General features: G+C 39.3%; 2 protein-coding genes and 1 long non-coding RNA gene across 18 annotated transcripts in view; 2 read left to right on the plus strand and 1 right to left on the minus strand.

The window, feature by feature from the left end:
* Nucleotides 1–2,238, plus strand: part of LOC111246464 (uncharacterized) — a 46,189-nt gene extending 43,951 nt beyond the window's left edge. For all 10 annotated transcript variants that reach the window (XR_015318779.1, XR_015318776.1, XR_015318778.1 and 7 more), the window contains one exon: nt 40–2,238. This is a non-coding gene — a long non-coding RNA (uncharacterized LOC111246464). The remainder of the gene's footprint in view (nt 1–39) is intronic.
* LOC111246429 (uncharacterized) lies at nt 7–15,106 on the minus strand. Of its 3 annotated transcripts, none has more exons than XM_022796010.2 (20): nt 14,840–15,105; nt 12,250–12,331; nt 11,940–12,024; nt 11,329–11,456; nt 10,492–10,704; nt 8,998–9,243; nt 8,308–8,486; nt 7,299–7,608; nt 6,742–7,019; nt 5,172–5,439; nt 4,872–4,939; nt 4,357–4,500; nt 3,871–4,204; nt 3,361–3,522; nt 3,028–3,189; nt 2,334–2,894; nt 1,903–1,962; nt 1,435–1,743; nt 1,016–1,106; nt 7–527 (listed from the first exon to the last, which is right to left on the minus strand). In XM_022796010.2, exons 2-20 carry the CDS (start codon nt 12,298–12,300, stop codon nt 34–36), a joined length of 4,143 nt encoding a protein of 1,380 aa, XP_022651745.1. In that variant the 5' UTR covers nt 12,301–12,331; nt 14,840–15,105; the 3' UTR covers nt 7–33. The 3 variants fall into 3 exon arrangements, with proteins under 3 accessions (XP_022651745.1, XP_086833167.1, XP_022651737.1); XM_086977041.1 differs by lacking the exon at nt 14,840–15,105 and adding an exon at nt 13,279–13,353; XM_022796002.2 differs by lacking the exon at nt 12,250–12,331 and having other exon boundaries at nt 14,840–15,106.
* On the plus strand, nt 14,380–19,334 carry LOC111246443 (endonuclease G, mitochondrial-like). 5 transcript variants are annotated; one of them, XM_022796076.2, is made up of 9 exons: nt 14,380–14,602; nt 15,692–15,769; nt 16,044–16,218; nt 16,464–16,644; nt 17,404–17,544; nt 17,940–18,052; nt 18,393–18,474; nt 18,676–18,774; nt 19,019–19,334. In XM_022796076.2, the coding sequence occupies exons 3-9, from the start codon at nt 16,049–16,051 to the stop codon at nt 19,130–19,132; spliced, it is 900 nt and encodes a 299-aa protein (XP_022651811.1). In that variant the 5' UTR covers nt 14,380–14,602; nt 15,692–15,769; nt 16,044–16,048; the 3' UTR covers nt 19,133–19,334. The 5 variants fall into 5 exon arrangements, with proteins under 5 accessions (XP_022651811.1, XP_022651785.1, XP_022651766.1 ...); XM_022796050.2 differs by lacking the exon at nt 14,380–14,602 and adding an exon at nt 15,322–15,433; XM_022796031.2 differs by lacking the exon at nt 14,380–14,602 and adding an exon at nt 15,340–15,576.
* The last annotated feature ends 77 nt before the right edge of the window (nt 19,335–19,411 follow it).

Consider the following 19,411-nt stretch of genomic DNA (forward strand, 5'->3'; position numbering starts at 1 on the left):
TATATATAATCTTTTCACTTGTTAACATTGATATTATAGGAATTTCGGCAGTAGGCCCCATCCCTGCTCGCCTTGTTGAAGCGTTCGTTTTTCATCAGGACTAAGTTTCAGCATAGTGACAAGCACCGGAACGAGGCGTTCCCGCTCTGATCGCATTGTCAGGTACTTGAGCACGACGTTCTTGAGGTACTCAAGGTTGCCGAACTGCTCGTCGCGTTCCTTATTTCGCTCGAGCCGACGAACCTCTTCCTTCAGTACGCGGACCTGCTCGCTAAGCCGAAGATTATTGACTTCGCTCTCATTGAGCAGCTCGGTGAAGTGATCAATACGTTTCATCGCTTCTTCGAGCCGTGAAGTTACTGATTCAAACGTCTCGAATGATGGAACCTCTTGATGCTCGAGCAATTTATCAAGAGGTTGGAAACCGGAGGTTGGTATCACGTCGAACGGTAGAGGCCGAACGGTTATGGCTGTATCCGTGCAATCGGAACCTTCACCTGGTTGGCGTACCGGCTCCAGGAATACATCTAAGAAGATGAAGTATTAAAAAAACACCAGCTTAAAACTGTACCGCCTTTTACAATGAATAACGGTAAGGTAAAGCCGACTGTTTGCATCTTCTACCCTCCTTAGCAAAACATTACAAGGGTCCGAAAATTATACCAGTATCATTGCAAACACAAAGAAGTATTACTAAATTCACCAACTAAACACATTCTGCTTTCTTAAATACAAATTGACCGTGTTTGCCTCTATTACATTTGAATTTCAGCAGAATAAGCCGTTTTGGTATAGCAAGTCTGACGTAATAACCAATTCTGTGAGACTGCCCTAATTCTATTTTATATGCCTAGTTTTAATACTTAGTTAATGGTAATGTAAAGACGCGTGTCTACCATGATACATAAGCTACAACTGTGGAATATGATGATTGAACTGCGGAATAATATGAATAAGGATTCTAACAGTATTAAGCACAACTGTGCCGGGGACTTTTAATGTTTTATCAACTTACCGTTGCCGCTGACATTATGAAGATCAGGTGACCGATCTGCCATCTCCCGGGTTCGATTCAACTCTCTAATTGCTTCAAGTTCGGTTCGCATCTGGTCCGAAGGATATCATTATAAAATAGTGTATTATTATCATTGTTTCAACATACGTGCTAATAGATCCAAAAAAAGGTTAGGACTTTTAATATTTTGATTTCACATCGCTATAGCAATTGAAGAGGATGAAAACATATGAAACAAATAGCGATTAATATTATAGACACGTAAAGGCTCAAGGTCAAGTTCAAACCACAACAAAATGACATTGATTGAAAAATTGGATTGAAAAAGTTAGACTAAGTTATGTTAGGAGTAAGTAAGAAACAACACATTTGTTTAAAGGAAGTATTTTAACAGATTAGGGCTAACTGTACAAACGAACCTCAACGAGTTTATCTTCCAAAATTTGGACCATGGTCTTTTGAGCTTGCTCCTTGCGCATCAGCTCGTCTTTATGGCGCGCGACTGCTTCTTCTAATTTGGATGTTTCCTGTCTCAACATCTCCTCACGAACTTTTTTCTCTCGTTCTTCGAGAACCATTGCCAGTTTTATTTTAAATTCTTGATTACGCTGGCCTATATCCTTCTGCAAACTGTCATAACGATCTTGCAGTCGAGAAAGTTGTTCCTGAGTTGCCTCTAACTCTGTCTTTGACACGCTTAATTCTTGGGTCAACTCATCAATCTTCAGCTGTAGACGTAAGTGGCGAAAATATATTGCGAACATATGTTAGTTCGTCGATAAATATTGTAGACTTTGTCATGCCGTTCAGATTTCTCTATTTCTACGTGAGAACTGTAAAAACGCAAACTAGAGTTAACTGATTTGGCCCCTAGGGCGTTTTCTTACCTTTAACGATGTAATAATACTGTTATCAATCAATTCGTTTTTCCTCTCCGGTTTTTCTTTCTGCAATAACAGAGGTCTGATTTAGCGTCTATGTGATCAAAGTTAGGGCAGGTGACTGGTTTTAAAATACACTGGAGGGTTCAAGCCTAGATGTGGTTCCAAATTTAGTTTCAAGCTATCATTTCGGCCATATTCAGTAAAGTTTTGTTATGATTAGAGTAAATGTTCAGCAATTAGATGACTCAACAGCTTAAAAACGACCACAGTAATATAAACAAATTGACATAAAAAAGACCTATAGAATTGAATAAATGTGGATATCGCAATTTGTGATCAGTTGTGTATGCCTTCTTTCAGTGACAAACAGGAACAGCTTATTTTATGGTTGAAAATTATTACGTCCCTTAAAAAATTAGACGGAAAAAACTTACGATTCTAATCATGGAGTGAGCTTTGATTTTGTACGCTTCAAACTCCTTTTTCGACTCATCGAGCTCAAGTTTCACCGTGGCATAATCTCTCTTCAAAGACGCCGCTTTACTTTCAAGAGTACGCACTAATCTAGTTTGTGAGTCTTTTTGACTCTGCAGTAAGTTCTGCAGTTCCTGGACCTCTTGAACTTTTTCTGCAACCTGTAGCTGCGACACCTTCAACGCCTGTTCTTCGTCGGCGAGTTGCGAGGCCAACTCTGCGGCTTTACTCTCCGACTCCTCAAGTCGCCGCATCGCATCTGTTACTCGTATGGCTAACTCCGACTTTGCGTCACTGAGCTGATCATAGCAATTTCGCAACTGCTCTACCTCAGCCGCCCTGCGTTCGGCGTCGGCCAAACGAAGTTCGAGGTGAGCTTTGCTTGTTACCAACGTCTCAAGTTGATCTCGAGCCTCCCTCGCTTCTTGTTCTAGCCGTTTACTCCGTTCGCTCACTTGCTGGGCTTCGTCAATAGCGGATCGTCCCAATTCAACCTGTTGCTGAAGAACTGACATCTCAACCTATGCAAGCCAAAGCCAGATGGGTGATACTGCAGTATTAGCGCCCCGTTAACTTTCACGTGTGTGGATTCCTTAAAACGATTGTAAAAAAACAATGAAAACATAACAAGCGACCGACGGAGCTGTGTTTTACCTGCAAACCCGTAACATTCTGTATTTGTTGACTAAGCTCCTGCCGCAAACGATCCATTTCAGTTCGAGCTTTTTCTAGTTCATTCGTCACCACCAACACTTGGGCTTCGGCTTCTGCTTTGGCGTGTGCAGCATCTTCTGCAGAGTGTTCAACCTGTTCGACCTGTTACATAATAGTCTTACTTAAGTCGACCTTTTCGGCGAAATGGCTACTTCATAACACTATCATCATCGACGTAACTTTTTGGTTCAATAAGATGTAATAGGGTTGATAGAAGTGTATGTCTTTCCTGTAAAATCATCACGCGATATCACGAGCTGTGTGTGTGTGTACCTTAGCAAGGAGCTGTCGTTTGTCATTTTCCAGCTGTGAACTTATAAGTTCCATTTCAGCTACTCGATCCACTGTTTGGGCAATTTTCTTTTGCAACTCTCTGCTTAATTTTCTCTCAGCTTCCAGATCATCGACTGCTTTATCATATTCTGTTTGAAGGCTCTGAAATACGTTGCAAATATAAATTTGTTTTCCTAATAAAATAATATCTAGGCTATAGTCATACTAACCTAGCACAAAGGTGTCCAGATCATAAAAAGACAAAGCGTATGCATGGACGGTGCAGTACATTTGGGTATGATCCTATTCCCGTTAAGCTAGAGTTATATTAAAATATACTAGATGACATTTAAAAGGTGTCGACTCGCGTCTTTAATCACTTTCTTACTAAATTCAAAACATATAGAAAAGTAGATAATAGAATGAGAATTATCATCAGCCTATACTAGTGTTTATATACTAGTGTTTATATACTAGTTTGATCTTAAGAAAAAAATTAAACTGATTTACCTGAATGTTATTGGCCAAAATATTTGGTGCTGGCTGTTGCTGCGAAGACTTAAGCGCTACAAGTTCTTTCTTTAGCGCTGCATGTTCTTTCTTCATTTTGACAAGTAGACTTTTAAGTTTCACAATTTTCTCATCCCTCTCCTGAATTTCCGCATCTTTGACGCTAATTATTGTGCTCTCACATGGTAACTCTCCATTCCCATTCTGATCAGGCAATGAAGATGTTTGAATCAAAAGAATATTATCTTGTTTTTTGACTGACTCTGAAGGGTTATTTTGGGTTTCCAGCGTTCGAACTGTGTTCAAGAGACATTGCAATATGTTTCGCATGTATCTGAAAAACAAAAAATATCACTCAAAATTTTATTAACTCCTAAGCCATCTCTTGTGTGTGCTCACTTAATAATGGGGGTTCGATATTCAGGACGACAGTGGAAATTTAGATAATATTACTTGAAAGATATCCGTTATCTTTTATGAAGTCACCTTTCGGAATTCTCCGATACTTTCATGTCGGCTATTTTATTTTCGACATCCGGTGCTTTTGAGAAATCCTTGACCAAATCCTCAAGGTTTCTTAACAAACAATGAAAAACGCTGCAGCCATCGTCTGGATTTGAGAAAGTGTCACTGAAAACAATATGAACAACCTATTAGTATCAGGTAATGAAACTACTGGTTGTATATTATAAAAGCTGAACATGTGAAAGATTCTGGGAGGATTTCAACCTGTGGCTGACTACCGGCCCCTGCTCTGTGTACATTGAAAGCTTAAGGTATCTATAATAAGGTCACATAAAAGGAAGCCCACGAGACAACTGGGCCTAGTTAGTTTAGTCCTCATGAAAACTTGTGAAGTACAGCAAACGAAAATGCTTCCTGTAGTTCCTACTATTGGTATATTTAAACGTGCGGCGCATATAACACTGTCGTATTCGGTTCTCTCGTGTGAACTTTGTGTTATATTATGCAGCTGCGATATGGGAAACCATTTCACTTACCTGTTTATACGCTCAACCATGTTATCCGCTGTATCGCGAAATCTCTCAAGGAGGTCTGACTTCTCTTCCTGGAAGATTAAAACATACCATTTGTCGTGCAAAGTTGTGTCCACTAAGACAAAGTAGCTGCCCATAACTGTTCTTTACAAGGTTTCCTAAAATCTAAGTTAGAGATAACTTAGATAAATACCCGAGCTTATGTTAATATTCTTTTTACTTGTTATAGCTTTCTTTGCTGACATTCGCTAGCATGCAGTATACGACATAAATTAATTAGTGGCATTAAAATAGACCACATACTATTTGCTGTTTTAACACTTGCACGTGAATTCGTTCCTGTGAGACTTCTTTGGTGAGAGTTTCAACCTGATCTTGACTGTTTTTTAGATCCATTAACAGTCTCTGTAATTCTGCTTCTTTCTCTTTGGAAGTGTCGCTTGTCATTTTTGCAATGTCTGAAGCCGCCTCCTGCGCTTTTGTTAGTTCGGCTGTCAGCGAACAGCTATCGCGTTCCGCAGCTTCTCGCAGCGATCGCTCTCTCTCTAATTCGACTTGTAAAGAGTTAATTCTGCAAACAGATACAGAACTACTATCTAAACACCGTAACAGTAATAATACTTACATTACGCATCTTTCTCGAAATGAAAATTCTAGGATAAAGTCAATAAATATGTGCGAAGAACGCACTGTCGTTCCTTCAAGGTTTTAGATGTTATCTGTTTTGGAAATCGCATCGGTCTGGTCAAATTCAACTAGGTTTAATAATATTTTCCGTTATCATTGTTTCTGATAAAATGCTAAAGGGCCTCCCTGATCGAATAAGAGAGCCGTCATCGTGTATGCAGGCAACGCAGTGATATATGAATTGAGCAGGTTCAAAATGCAGTTAGCTCTAGTTCGGCTCGACGCTTCAGCTACAGATTTGAACCGAACCGTAAATCTGACCAAAAACCGAGGCCATTAAATTCAGAAATAGAGGCATGAGAGCGACGACTAATACCTCGTCTCTCCCCAAATGAACCTCTTCCTAGTGTAACTCGATTTCTATACTTGGGGCTGCTCTTCTCCACGAATGGCAGAAGTTGCTCTATGTGGCTCACCGAAAAAGGCAGGAGGGCAGTCTTGGCCACTTGGGCAATCAAATCGCCTCATCGCTTGTCTCTCGCAATCGCTCCCTGTTTGTTCGATCGCAACGCATGGAATATGCGTTATTTGTGGAAAATCTTACAGAGGAGAACCTCCTCAAGTGGCACTGAAGGCGCTGCGACTGCACATCGTAGTATGAAGTCACCTCGGGTATCTTCTAGCCGACCCACCACTGCTCCCCGAAAACCTACGGCGTCGCTCTGAACTCCCAATAACAAAAGCTTTTAAGAAAAACCTCAGAAACTGAGAAAAAAGTTCGCGAAGGTTGATAGGGATTTCTCTGTTTCGGCTAACGTGAAAAACAACGAAAGAAATGCGACAGACCGGTAAACAAGTATATCATTACTTATTTTGCCTACATAGGTTCCACCATAGGACCATCGCAAGCTCCTAGGATTTCAGGAGCCTAGCGCTACATGCTGGTGCTGCAGATACGAGGGAAATTGTGATAAACATAATGCGACACGTCACCCTTTGATATCATCTTTTAGGACACCTGGCAAATTTTTCAAACGAGTTTTATAAACTCAACAATACTCATGCAGACCAAACGACACAAAGTGTTTTAAATTATTTTATATACTCTCTCTGATATTAACTCATTGTGTTGTTGACCTGTATATAGGAAATTTTTAACTGCTAGTAGGAAAGGTGACTAAATAAGATTTTATTGATATACAGTGTTTAAGTGCTTTAAGATGACAAGCGTGAATTAGTCTCCTACTGTTCTCTAAACGCCGAGATTTGTTGACCGACACGGGCGTCATCCGAGGAATTTTTGTCATCATCGGTTGAATTAACTTCAGGTTCATGGCCGTTATCAGCAGCTTCTCCGTCCATTAACAACTGCGAAAGGTGCACCTGCGCTTCTTCCAGTTGGTTCGTAAGTGCCGTGGTTGTCGATCGGAGAATATCACATTCATCCGCAGCTTCAAGAGAACGTCGTTCTACCTCTTCCCTGAGCTTCTTTTCGGCTTCAAGTGCACATCGAACACTGTCAACCTGTAATAGGCCGTATAGCCAAACGGGGATCTCTTTAGACAGCACAGCATCTCCTTGTACAGAATATAGCACAATATGTAAAAACATCAGGTATATATGTGAACACATGATTCGAAATATGTTTTTGAGAATATAGATGCCAACTGCATGCTGAGTTGTGACCTACGCGTATTTACATAAACAGGATGACAGCAGAATCGAATCGACCCTGAATTTAAATATGCAATAGTAAAACTTTATAAATGTTGTAGATTCTTTGAGTCGTATTAGCTGTTTCACCTCTGCTCTGAGTGTATCGGCTTCGTCAAGCGCATCATTGAGTTTAACAATTGCTTCACGCAGACTTTCCTGTGCTTCGACCTTGCGTTGATCACACCGAACGAAGTCATCGCTGATGGCCTTAAGGCCAGTGGAGAGCTCATCGAACAAAAGAGGTGTTGGAGGGCTAAGCTCGACGAGAGCCAGGAGGGTGTCGAGACAAAGCCGGGAGAATCGTTCGATCTGCTGGTCTGAAGTTGAAAAGATGATTCCGCATGAAATTGCCAAAGACGAGATCAGTTCGTCCACCCGACTCTGTAAGCGCTGCAGGCTAGAGAATGAAGACAGAGTAGTAACAGGGAAAGTAAATTAGTAATTAGCTAACTGAATGCATTTACTTAAATGAATGAATCCCAGACCCTCGATAAACGCACACGTATACGCAGGTTTCTTAAAAGGACCTAATAAAAACGTCGTACGCATAATAACAATGAATGGTAGCCTAGTGTATTTCTTGTATATCTTGTGGGTTGACCCGACAGCGGATGCGCGGGTGGTACAATCATGGTTATGTGGCAGAAAGAATGGAACACGATACTTGGACTCTTTGTATCCTGTGCGGCTGTGAAGAAATTTTTTAACACTGAGATCCAGATGACACCGTTGGCAAGGTCTCTTCATATAGCCGTGTACAGCGGGTCTCGAGGACACAGCTCATCACACGCCACGAGAATGCAGAGCGTTTACTTTTATTAAGGATAGATACGCGACATAGAAAGTCACGCTCTTTCTTTACAATGGTACGAAGGAATTGCCACCCCGTCGCACGGCAGGTGAAGTAAGGGAGACGCTTTGGCGAGGAACGTATTAAACACACAAAGCGCCTCTTTGGATTGCGGCTAACTAATACGGAAAATGGGCTGGCGAGATCGGCTAATTCCTCAATCCACAGTACTAAAAACAAGTAATAATAAAAAAAAGAAACAGATCTAACTCCAATATTCGTCTTTTGAAGTAGCCCAGTATTCACCTGTTTTTGGCATTAGTTTCTGCACGCTCGGCTGTCTCAAGAGCTTCTGTCAGGGTACAAATGTGCTGCCTATCATTATCTAGGTCAGCGGTCAACACCTGAACATTGCTCTCCAATTCTTCCACACGACACCTAGTGGCTGTTTCTCGAGCTTGCCACTCCATTTTCTCATCTTCCATCTGAAAAAGGTCACAAAAGATAAATGCTGGTTTGGACGCGAGAATTTTAATTATTTTTAATAGATTTTTCATTTTTTTCATGAGAAAAGGCGGTCTCCACTCTACCCTTCTTTTTCCACCCACAGCGTTCACATCGAAGTCCCAACCCATGATACATGGAACTCATTCGAACAGACAAGAAATTTATGAAATATTAAATACTCTTAGCATAGGTAATCTATCAACAGTAAAAAACACCTTAACAGCAATCTCGAATTCACTTCATCGAGAAGCCTTGCAAAGACCTTAGGTTAAATAGTTTATGCGTTTGAAGGATGAAGAAACAAAGTTTAGAACCATTTATGAAAGAAACTATTTTGCCTTGACCACAACGTGATTTGCACTGCCATTTTATCAACCGCTTTGAAATGTAGATGGAGACCATTTATTAAGCATGTATATACTATATTATGCTGAATATGTATGTTTTCATTAGTCATAAGCTTGAGTCACTTGCAGTAAAGTAACGAACCTGTTTTAGTTGCTCTTCAGCCTGCAGTAGCTTATCATTGACCTCCTTGAGTTTATCAGGTAACTCAACTTCCTCGAGAAGCTTTTTAGCATCATCCTTCAAAGTAAGCTCATTTCTCTCTGAATGATTTTCTTTTATAACAGAGACACCTTCCGATGAAAAGGTTCCGTCGCTTGCAGGTAACGCCTTTAACATTTCTAACGCTTCATCCAATTGACTTCGCAAGGACCGATTGTCGTCAAGGGCCTACCAGGCAAAAAAGATAAAACATTGCTCTATTACTTATATATATATATATATATATAATATATCTTTGTAGATAATGTCTTGGTTGTACTTCATTACAAATATGGAATGGCTATGATAACAGCCATTGTGACGAATATGTATCTGTAATGATCATTTTTTCGTCCTGGTGTAATTACATTTAACCCTGTCGTGAAAATAGGATAAGATATAATTAACAAAATTGCAATGACAATTTCGAAAGATGCTAGCAAGCCAAGGTACCGGTTTATATACTCTAAAGAAAATAGATGATGAATTTCGGCCAATTAACTGCGAGCTTGGATTTTAATCTTGAACTTTATATTTTATGACGACACGATTTTAATGCTTGATTACCTTTGGTTTGTTGTTGCATAAACGTTAAACTGTCATCATATTCATGCGATAGAAAGTAATCCAATTGAAATATTAGAACACTTAAAATGTTATTAAAATAAACAATATACTATTTACCTTCACCAACAAAACTGTGCCACGCCACAATTTCAAATACATTATCTCTAACTTCAAATCTAATAAATTCGTACAAAGATGTCCGAAAACGTTTGCTGGAAACCGCAAATGCTCCCTTGGGCTACTGGGCTTTTCTGCTAGAACTTTAACGCAGTGAAAAAAGGTCACAGCAGGTATAAAATGCAACTCTAAGGCTTTCGACGTTTGCTTTTTCACTTCGACACCTATTGAATTGTTGGTAATCGGACGAAGACTATTCTGATTATCGACGATAAACATTTCAGGCTTAACAGGAAAAGTTAATTGAACCCTCCAGACTAGCCTGAGTTAGTCTTTCGACCTACATGGTTGTCATTTCCTTAAAGGTAGTGTTGGGTCGTCCAATTATTTACACAAGAATAGTTAAGGTGGATGAGAACCTTGCGTGTTCGCTTCCGGTGGAAACGGTTGTAACTTACCCTCGCTATTTAGTGCCTCTGTCCAATGGTTGCTTCTGCAGATAGCCTTAGATAGAACAACTGGTCAACTTTTGAAAAATGGCGTCACTTTATATGCGGCTCTACGAAATTCAATATGTTAGAGACAATGTTTTCGGCAAAAGTGGCATGTAAAAATTGCCCTGCAAAATTCTTATTAGTATACTTCGACGCACAAATACTTGACGGGCTTATAATTCACTATGCTATTTTCTTCACATTGACAAAACATCCTGTCTAAAGTGGATCACCTAAAACTAGACTTGCTCTGTCGTACCTGTGCCATTCGTTTTTCGAGTTCGAGTGCAGCGTCCCGGGCTGACTCAAGAGAATCCAATTTCTCAAGCAGTTCCCGCTTTTCTTCACGAAGCAGATTGAGCTCATTCGTTGCTTCACTAAGCTCATCAACCGGGTCTTTCTTCCCTGAACTGCTGGTGTCTCCGATTTGCTTGAGTTCGTTTTCCAACGAGGCATTACGAGCTTCCAGCTCCTATAAGCACCCCCCCCCCCCCCACAAGTAGATACTGGTACGTTGTTATCAATATTTTTCTAAATCTTATCCAGCAGTTAACTAACAAAACTAAAAACGATGGACAACGAGCTTTATTTTGTATAAGACGTTAACTGACCGATCAAACTTTAAGCTGCTGGACATAAAAATTTTGCATATTACTGAAACGAGCAATTTTTGAAACATGCCAAGAAACAAATTTTAAGTGGGCTCTTTGGGGACCTTCAATTCATCTAAGAATTTGCTTTTCTGACTCTTTTGAACAGCATCCCTTTCTTGCATAGCATATTAAGTGTTTCCATAATAAGATTGATTTGATATGGGGCGATGTAGACGTCTGTTATATTTGGTATGGCCAAACCATTGCCGAGTACAACTATAAATTCAATGTTTGGCTTCTAAAACTCGTTTATGAACGTGAATCTGTACAGGTATCTAGACAATTTCCTGAAGGACACTGTTTCTTTCCATATTCGTTGTGAAAATTGTATTTTCTTACCGCTACATACGGTATGATTTCTAGGGTACCACGCAATCTCTTTGGAACATTCAATTACGTTAGTATTTCGTACATAGGTAAACATAGGTGAGTAGTAGAGATACCTCAATATGCTGAGCCTGCTGGTTCCTGTCCTCTTCGAGTTTAGTTCTAAGTTTATCGCGCTCTTCAGAGATCTCTTCCAGCTGTGCCCGTAGTTGGGATTCAGCGTTCTCGCGCTCCTTTTTTTGCTCTGAAATGTTGTTATTTTCAATCGACAGAAACACTCTTAACGGAAATATCTACTTCCTTTATATGATAGGAAATAAGCATTTCAATAGCCCCACAATTGAGTATGATACTGAAAATGTTTCTGTAGGTACATCGGTGTTGGTAGATAAATAAAGCAAAGACACGGTAGCATCGAAAGATATATTTACGCTCTTCTTCTAGAGTTCAATCAAACAAAGCTATTTATTAGTACACAGATCATACAATTATTAATCTCAGTAAAATTCCGTCTATTATACAAATAGCAGCCAATTTGACACTCAAATTCAATAAGGTTCTTGTTTTTCTCCAATATTACTCTTTTGAGGCTTTAATAAGAAGCTCGAGAAGTGCATAGCTCAAAATACTTTGACGCAACAAACAATGTTTGTCTAAGACAAAATGTACCTATAGTAATATAATAGTTGATCGTTACTACAATATTCCGTGATAATGCGAAACTTACCATCAAATTTGGCCTTTGTCTTCTGGAGCAGCAGAAATTGACGTTTGCAATATTGCAACAATCCATCATAGTCCTGCTCCTCTAACTGAAAAAACAAATATTATTAAGTTATTTATTATTATGTACACATGAATATAAGTTGTATTATTTTTATTCACCAATTCTTACTTTTAAGTACCTAGATAGAAAATGCAATTAAAATCCTTTGCTAATTTTAAAAAGCTACTCGGCTTATTGCAAACTTCATTAAAACCGTGCCAAATTTCGTAATCATCAGCAGAAACTGCCGGCAAATATAAAGGGCACCTACAGGAATGGCCTGCTTGGAGCTGCCTGCCACGTCCTGGTCCGACATGTTCATCACTCCAAATTGCGGGCCTAACCGGTCAGTGCTGTAACAGATAGACACTATCAATAAACCTTGAACAATTAAGCTCATTATACGTAGCGACGGTGAATTTTACTTTTGTCTGAAAAATCTAAGACTGAGCATTGAAATTCACCGACTCCACCTCATTATTCTTGCAAGAAAAATAAATAATCAGTCTGCTGTTTGTCTCTTACAGTGCGCCTACGATAAAATAATAATGCTGTTTTTTTTTTCACATTATACGAATTTCATCAAGCAGATTACGCGACCCATCTTTACCAATTGGTTTATTAACGGCGAGGCATAGAATAAGAACGTTGTCTTCAACAGTCTTAGCACGTCAAAAGGTTCCTGAAGTGATTACGTATTGATAGCTAACGACAGTTCTGTCGGAGAAAATCCAAAAAAAAATTGTCTCTGGCTGAAAAAGCCAACGGTCGCTAGCACACAATCCTGCGTCGCTCTAGTACATGTGTAATGAGATAAAGCACGTTCGAGTTGCTCTACTGTTGGCCGAAATAGCTACTCGTTTTATATAGATACTAAACAACTAAACCTATATTACTTTTCGAAAACGAAGGAACATGTTGATTGTAATGAATGCAGCTCAGTATGGTGAATCTTGTGGATTAGAGTTGTTCATAAACTACCTAGATAATGGCTATTCACGATATATGTACGTGAAAGGCTATGGGAGGATAATACGGCTAAGGAGAATAATACGGACTCATTAGTAGTATTACAATCATTAGAGATGCGTACTGAAAACCCACATACCCAAACGATTCCACTCTAAATTCGAATCTGGGAATCGGTAATCTTTGTGTTTATGTAGAAGCAAATAGCTTCTTGGGGATGCACGGCCTCAAATGATCCACCTAACGTATTTACGGATACTGTCGCTTCGATTGAGAACTCACACTATAATAGGGTAGAAGCATTGTAAATTGTTTCGATTATTATTTTTACCTGTCCTATAGGTGAGTAGTTGCCACGTAGTAGGCAAAAGGTACTGACGTCAACACGTGCTTCATCAAACGCCTTGTAAGCCATGGATAAACAGGTCTGGCAGACACAAAAATAGTCTATATTGCTACTGGCAGTGGCGAAGATGAGCCTCACATACACTCATTCTTTGGTAAATTTCGTGTACCATATAACTTCGCAATACTCAGGTAACGAAAACTGTTTCATGAAAGATTGCCTTAAGCAAAAGTAAATACATATATATCTAAAAAAAACATTGCGACAACAATCGGATGACTCATTCACCAATTAACACGGGCACAGCGTTGGCTGCCTTAAATATGTACATACGGGACTATCACTGCCCGAAATAGTACTACCCCGCTCTGAATAGGTAAATAACATTCGAAGCAATTAGCTCGTACGATTACTAATACCAAGGTATCTGATCATGTTACTTCTAATCGTACTCGACGTTCCATTGACGGTTCCTATATCGATCCATATGATAACATTTGAAAAGAACCAGGGATTTATTGCCTCCGATAGTAGTATAAAACCAGATGAGCTGTAAATCATACTCTGATTTAATTAAGCACATCCGTATATCAAGATTCCACTTTTTTCTTAACTATTTACCAAGGGAACTAATTTGAGGAAGGACTCCACGAAACGTTATTATAGTTAAACGTATATATATATATATATATATATATATATTAAAACAAATTATAGTTGTTCACAGTACTGACCAGGAAATTGCTTTTACATTAGGCCGCTGTCGAAACTATATTATCTATCGACCTTCATTTCGCTTGGTGTCGGCCTCTATTAGCAATCAATAATTGAGACGTCATCTGCCTAATCTAACTTTTCTACATTGCTGTTTATTAATAAAATCCACTGCTTTGCACAACTGACGGGGTAGTATTGCGAGCAAATATTTACACAAGCTTAAAACATTGGAGCTTTAGTACGTGTATAGATAGATACATCTTAGTCTGTCTCCTCTCTTCGTTCTCGTGTCACACGCGGCTGCTTGAACTTGTCATTGACTCAAAAATACAATGCGCTCTTACAGTCTGTTGACTAATCCAGGTGGAGATTGGAGCAATTAGCGCTGCACGCCCAAACTGCGTTTGCTACCGTCACAAGTTTCATCTGGATATTTTTGGATAGATGGAAACGTCATGCCGTTGGTTTATCACTATCTGCAATTGGCGGTTTGGCACACCTGATCGAGGTATACATGTTGTAGGGAAGAAAAAGTAGTGCGCTGGAGACCGGCACGGTACCGAAATATGTAGCCTAAAATGTGTTACGTCTGGTACGTTAGACATTACTTCAGCGTGAAGCCAAAGCTAGCTCATAACAATATTAAACTAGAGTGTGTAGTAGTCAAGATTAGGGTACGGCACAATTACCTGACGATTACTCACTAACTAGTCACAGTGCACTGTATCCATTAGGAATATCACTACTGCTCATTTTTTTCAGTTAGTTCCTAAGACGACATAACAACCTGTTCTCAACGAAGGCAGATAACGACAACCTAAAAACTTACACTTAACTTCGCGGCCGGAACAGGTTCTCCTAGTTGGATTGTACAAGCCAAGCTCATAACAGGTTTCACGGAGAATCTGTAGATATTGTCACATTGCGGCTGTCGTCTATATGTCTATGGTGTGTGTATGCGTATCTATGTGCGATTTTCATGGGATAATCCGGCCGTTCGCCGGAAACCTGACTGTTGAGCGTTTAACAGCGCTGGCAATGCTTCATTCACTATTCGTCGTAGCTACATAATATTGTCGATAGCTGTGGCCTAGATGCCCGACGCAATCCAAGGGTCGAACGTCACTCTAATAGAATATGTACAAAGCTATTTTGCGTGTAGCTCAAAGGCAATCATTGAAATAATCATTGCATAATAGACTGGCTAGCACCAATGTTTACGAGCTTTGTTTTTATAGAACAAACAGTTAAACAAGAGAAAGCCAGGTTTCTAAAACATCTGCCTACAGAGTGCTGACTAGATAAAGGAGAGGGAAAAACAGGGTGCGATCTGCTCTTTCGGCTCTTAGAAGTCTAAATATGAGCGAAAATCTTGCTGATTTTAATTTGCTAGGCTAGGTCGTTGGGAGAAAGAGTCTGTTATGTAAGAAAAAAATTTGAATTCGAGTAAATGCAAACTGCAGTGCACAATTAAGTTATAATCAGTGTGTGTAAAAAAAATTTCGACGTAAGCTAATCTAGCTAGCCTCATTCGAAGGATGTGTGATAATCGAAGCACGAACGAATGTAACTATGTCTATCGAACATAAAGCTATTATCTAAAATGACCAGTTGATGCACCTAGAGAGCATCATTTGGTTGCTTTTTTTCACTTTTAAACGGACATCGTATTTTTTTGCAGTGCCACAGGAAGGCGTTCTTTTATAGGCGATCCGATAATTTCGGAAGCGTCTTGTGAAGTTAAGCTCGTCAAACTTGTGTAAGCATGATTATATTACATTATATTTGATCTTTCGTCCTGTGGCAGAGATAGATTTAATTTTAAGTGACAAAAAAAGATCAATAAAGCTTTCAAATGAAAAATTAAAAAAAAAAACAAAAAGAACATTGTGTTAATTAAGGGTAGCTTCGCTTTAGCAAAATTATTTCGGCGATTAGTTTTAATCTAATTTGAGTAATTGACCTATTGTAAATGTTATTGATTTTAGCTCAATATATATATATAATCAATTAATATCCCCCCATGTGCGTAGACGGTATGTTGAAACGGTTGCGAGTACCTATGATGGCTGGCCTAGCTGGGGCAGCAATTGGCGCAGCAGCTACGGAAGTTCTCCGGCAAAATAATGGCCTGCTGGTACGCGTGAAAGCGGCAGACCCTTTGCCACAAACGTACAGTCCTCAGTTAGAGACTACGCAGAGAATAACGTATGTAGTCATTATAAAATGCCGAACATGTATAGGATAAAGGAAACTTTGCAATCAATTCCGTTATATCTTATCTTGCTAATTTCTTATTCTGCGTCTGCAAAGCAATTCATGGATCACGCAATTCATACTTACACGATCTGTATAGACATACCCATAATATAAAGCTATTATTCATCAAATCGCACCCGATGTTTTGAATGATTTATTTGATTATGATTTCAATGAATTTGTATTTTTTGCAGAGAAGTTATGCGATTGGGTTTTCCGGGAACGGATAATATTCGATACCTGTCTGACTACGTTCTGTCATATGACAAACGTAATCGTACGGCTAACTGGGTGATGGAGCATCTCACAAAGGAGAACCTAAGAAGCATCGAAGAGGTCTCTCGTACGAAATGCGAATTCCACGAAGACCAGGCTGTACGCATTTAACCCAATTAAAGCCTTCATTCTCCCAAATCTTCTTCGCTCTCTGGTCTTGTTGAAGCACACTTTGGTGTTTTTTACGCTATACAATCTTGTCACGAATTTTTCTGTTCAGACTCTCAATGTTGCCGGCTCTCGGATTAGTGGAAGCCATAGTAACTTCGCCGCCGTTGAGCGATATATGGTGTTCATAGAAAACAATTTTTTGTCGGCCTATTTAATATATAACATAACGTGTATTAGCGTAGAAGACCTATCGTACTTATATAGTTGTAATCTTCGATGACCCATGACTGTCTTTTAACACAAAAATTGCGTGAGATGTACAGAGTGTTTGACCGGTTTTGTTGTGCGCATATAAAGTCCCATAAAACCTATTAACAGCCGATTTTGATATTAAACATTTTCGGGTTTAGTAAAACTCGCATCGCGGGCATGTATGCTTTCTGCTTTAATTCGATGCCCCTTCGTGTAAATGATAAAGACACGTTTCAGGTATCTTCCTTAATAGCTGCCCGAACTCCACGGTTACCTCTTGTTACAATACCAGCAGGTAGCTGTGGAGCTGGCCAGGTTTAACCTTTCGTTCTTAATATTTGAAAATTACTGCAAAAAGATGTATGGAAATAACTTTTTCTAATAACTAAGGGGATAATAACCAAGCTCAAACGTTGTTTGAAGGTAGGCACAACGGCTATTTGTAGCATGGCTTTTATTATGATTATTTTCTCATACATGAATTTTTTTTCACAGATTCACCCGTATTTTCGCTCGGGTGTTGCTGATTACGCGCGATCTGGCTTTGATCGGGGCCACCTTGCAGCAGCGGGAAACCATCGTCGCACTCAGAAAGATATGAATGACACTTTCTTCTACAGTAACATGGCCCCTCAAGTAAGCCCATAGAGGAAAGGCGAAGATTTAGGCATGCAATTTTCACTCAAGGTAATCTGGTAAACTACTTAGCTTGATTTGTGCAAAATAATTTCACGTTGATTCGACTGAAGTGATCCGGTAATTTAACGTTTCTGGGTGGTTTTGTTTTTTCGTTGTGTGGGCCAGAAGTTAGGAAGCTGCCATAGTGATCAAGTGTGAAACTCAGACATTATATTTGGTACTCTTTGCAGCAAAAGGCGTTACGTAGATATCTTTTATCCGATTGGTGAATTTTGCTGGTACCTTAATTCATAGAATGTTCGATTCGCCTGATATTCGTGTAGGACGAGATGTAATTGATGTGTTGTTGGTGGGTGTATTCGTAAATAACAATTTCCTCTATCGTTTCGCAGGTTGGGAAAGGTTTTAATCGCGATTCGTGGGAGCGGTTAGAAAGCCATGTGAGACAGTTAACCAGAAAATATACAAGCGTTTACGTGTGCACAGGCCCGTTATATTTACCCCGGTATGATCATTAGAAAGAACAAATAGTCACTGCATTGCAAACATCTATTTTGCTTTAGTTTCATTATATTGCTAAATCTTTACGAATAAGCTAATTGAATATCTCCAGTAATATTTGTCACCACTATTTCAATAGTAAGTATGGAAATTCGTTCACTTTGTTCAAAGATATCGAACATCCACAAAACTTTTTACACAAAAAAATCTGCTTTTTTTTTTCTTTTTTTTTTTTTAAATAACAAAAAAGGCTTCGTCTCAGCCCTACTTGACTAAACTAGCTCTGCTGAAGTTTTTCTTTCATTTATATTAATGCATCATTCATTGTATCGTGCGATGGACAGTTGTGAGGCTGATGGGAAGCTCTACGTTCACTATCAGGTTATTGGAGCCAACCATGTTGCTGTGCCCACTCATTTTTTCAAGGTACTACCTGATTATATATAAGTCCCATTCGGCAGATGAATATTTGTGTTGAATGTTCACTCTTATATACTTGTATCATAGAGTTAGTTGGCACCTTAATGATTCGTCGGCTTTTACTGGCTATGAGAATCCATCTTTATATATGTATGTATATATTTGATAATTATTGTTGGCTAAAATGCGTTAACTATTTTGTTGCAGGTTGTTGTAGGCGAAACCGATAATGGAGAAATGGATATGGAGGCGTATGTCATGCCCAACGAAGTTATCGATGACACAACTCCTCTAGAAGCATTCATGGTAACACTGAACATAGGGAAAAATTGAGAACAACAATAATATGAAGACAGAAAATATAATCGTATTTTTAGTTTTACTTTTTTTAGGCAGTACCGCGCCATGGTTTTGACAGCGTCGACTGAGAAATGTATCCTCGTCTACTAAGTCTCTTGAACACTGCACGTGTTAATTTATCATTTGTTGACCTGGCTGGAAAACCTAGGCTTATGTTTTTTATTTCTGTTATGCGTGTGTTCGTTTGCAGGTTCCCTTGGATACTATCGAGCGTGCATCAGGATTGTTGATTTTCAATCGTATTGGCAGTTTGCGCACTATGAACGGAAAAGCTGCACCGAAGCTTCTGCGACCACGAATGTAGTTCTGTAATATTGAGTAATTATAAAACCTTATGTTATACAAGCGGGGCAAATTTTCTCGTTTGTCAATGCATCTGCGCACATGAGATTACTGCGCTGATATTACACACTTAAGAATAATATGTTAAAGAAGAGATTCAGTATCTTTAACACGAAGGCAGCTCAAATAAAACTGTGATATGCAGATCATGCATTAAAATCAGAGTGGGATATGGCTTTTCTGTCAGCATGTATGTATGAGCATGTATGAATGGTAGCCGATAAAGTGGAGCAACCATATC

This window comes from Varroa destructor, unplaced genomic scaffold (genome assembly GCF_002443255.2).
Source record: "Varroa destructor unplaced genomic scaffold, Vdes_3.0 BEIS01000001.1, whole genome shotgun sequence".
NCBI lineage: Eukaryota > Metazoa > Arthropoda > Arachnida > Mesostigmata > Varroidae > Varroa > Varroa destructor.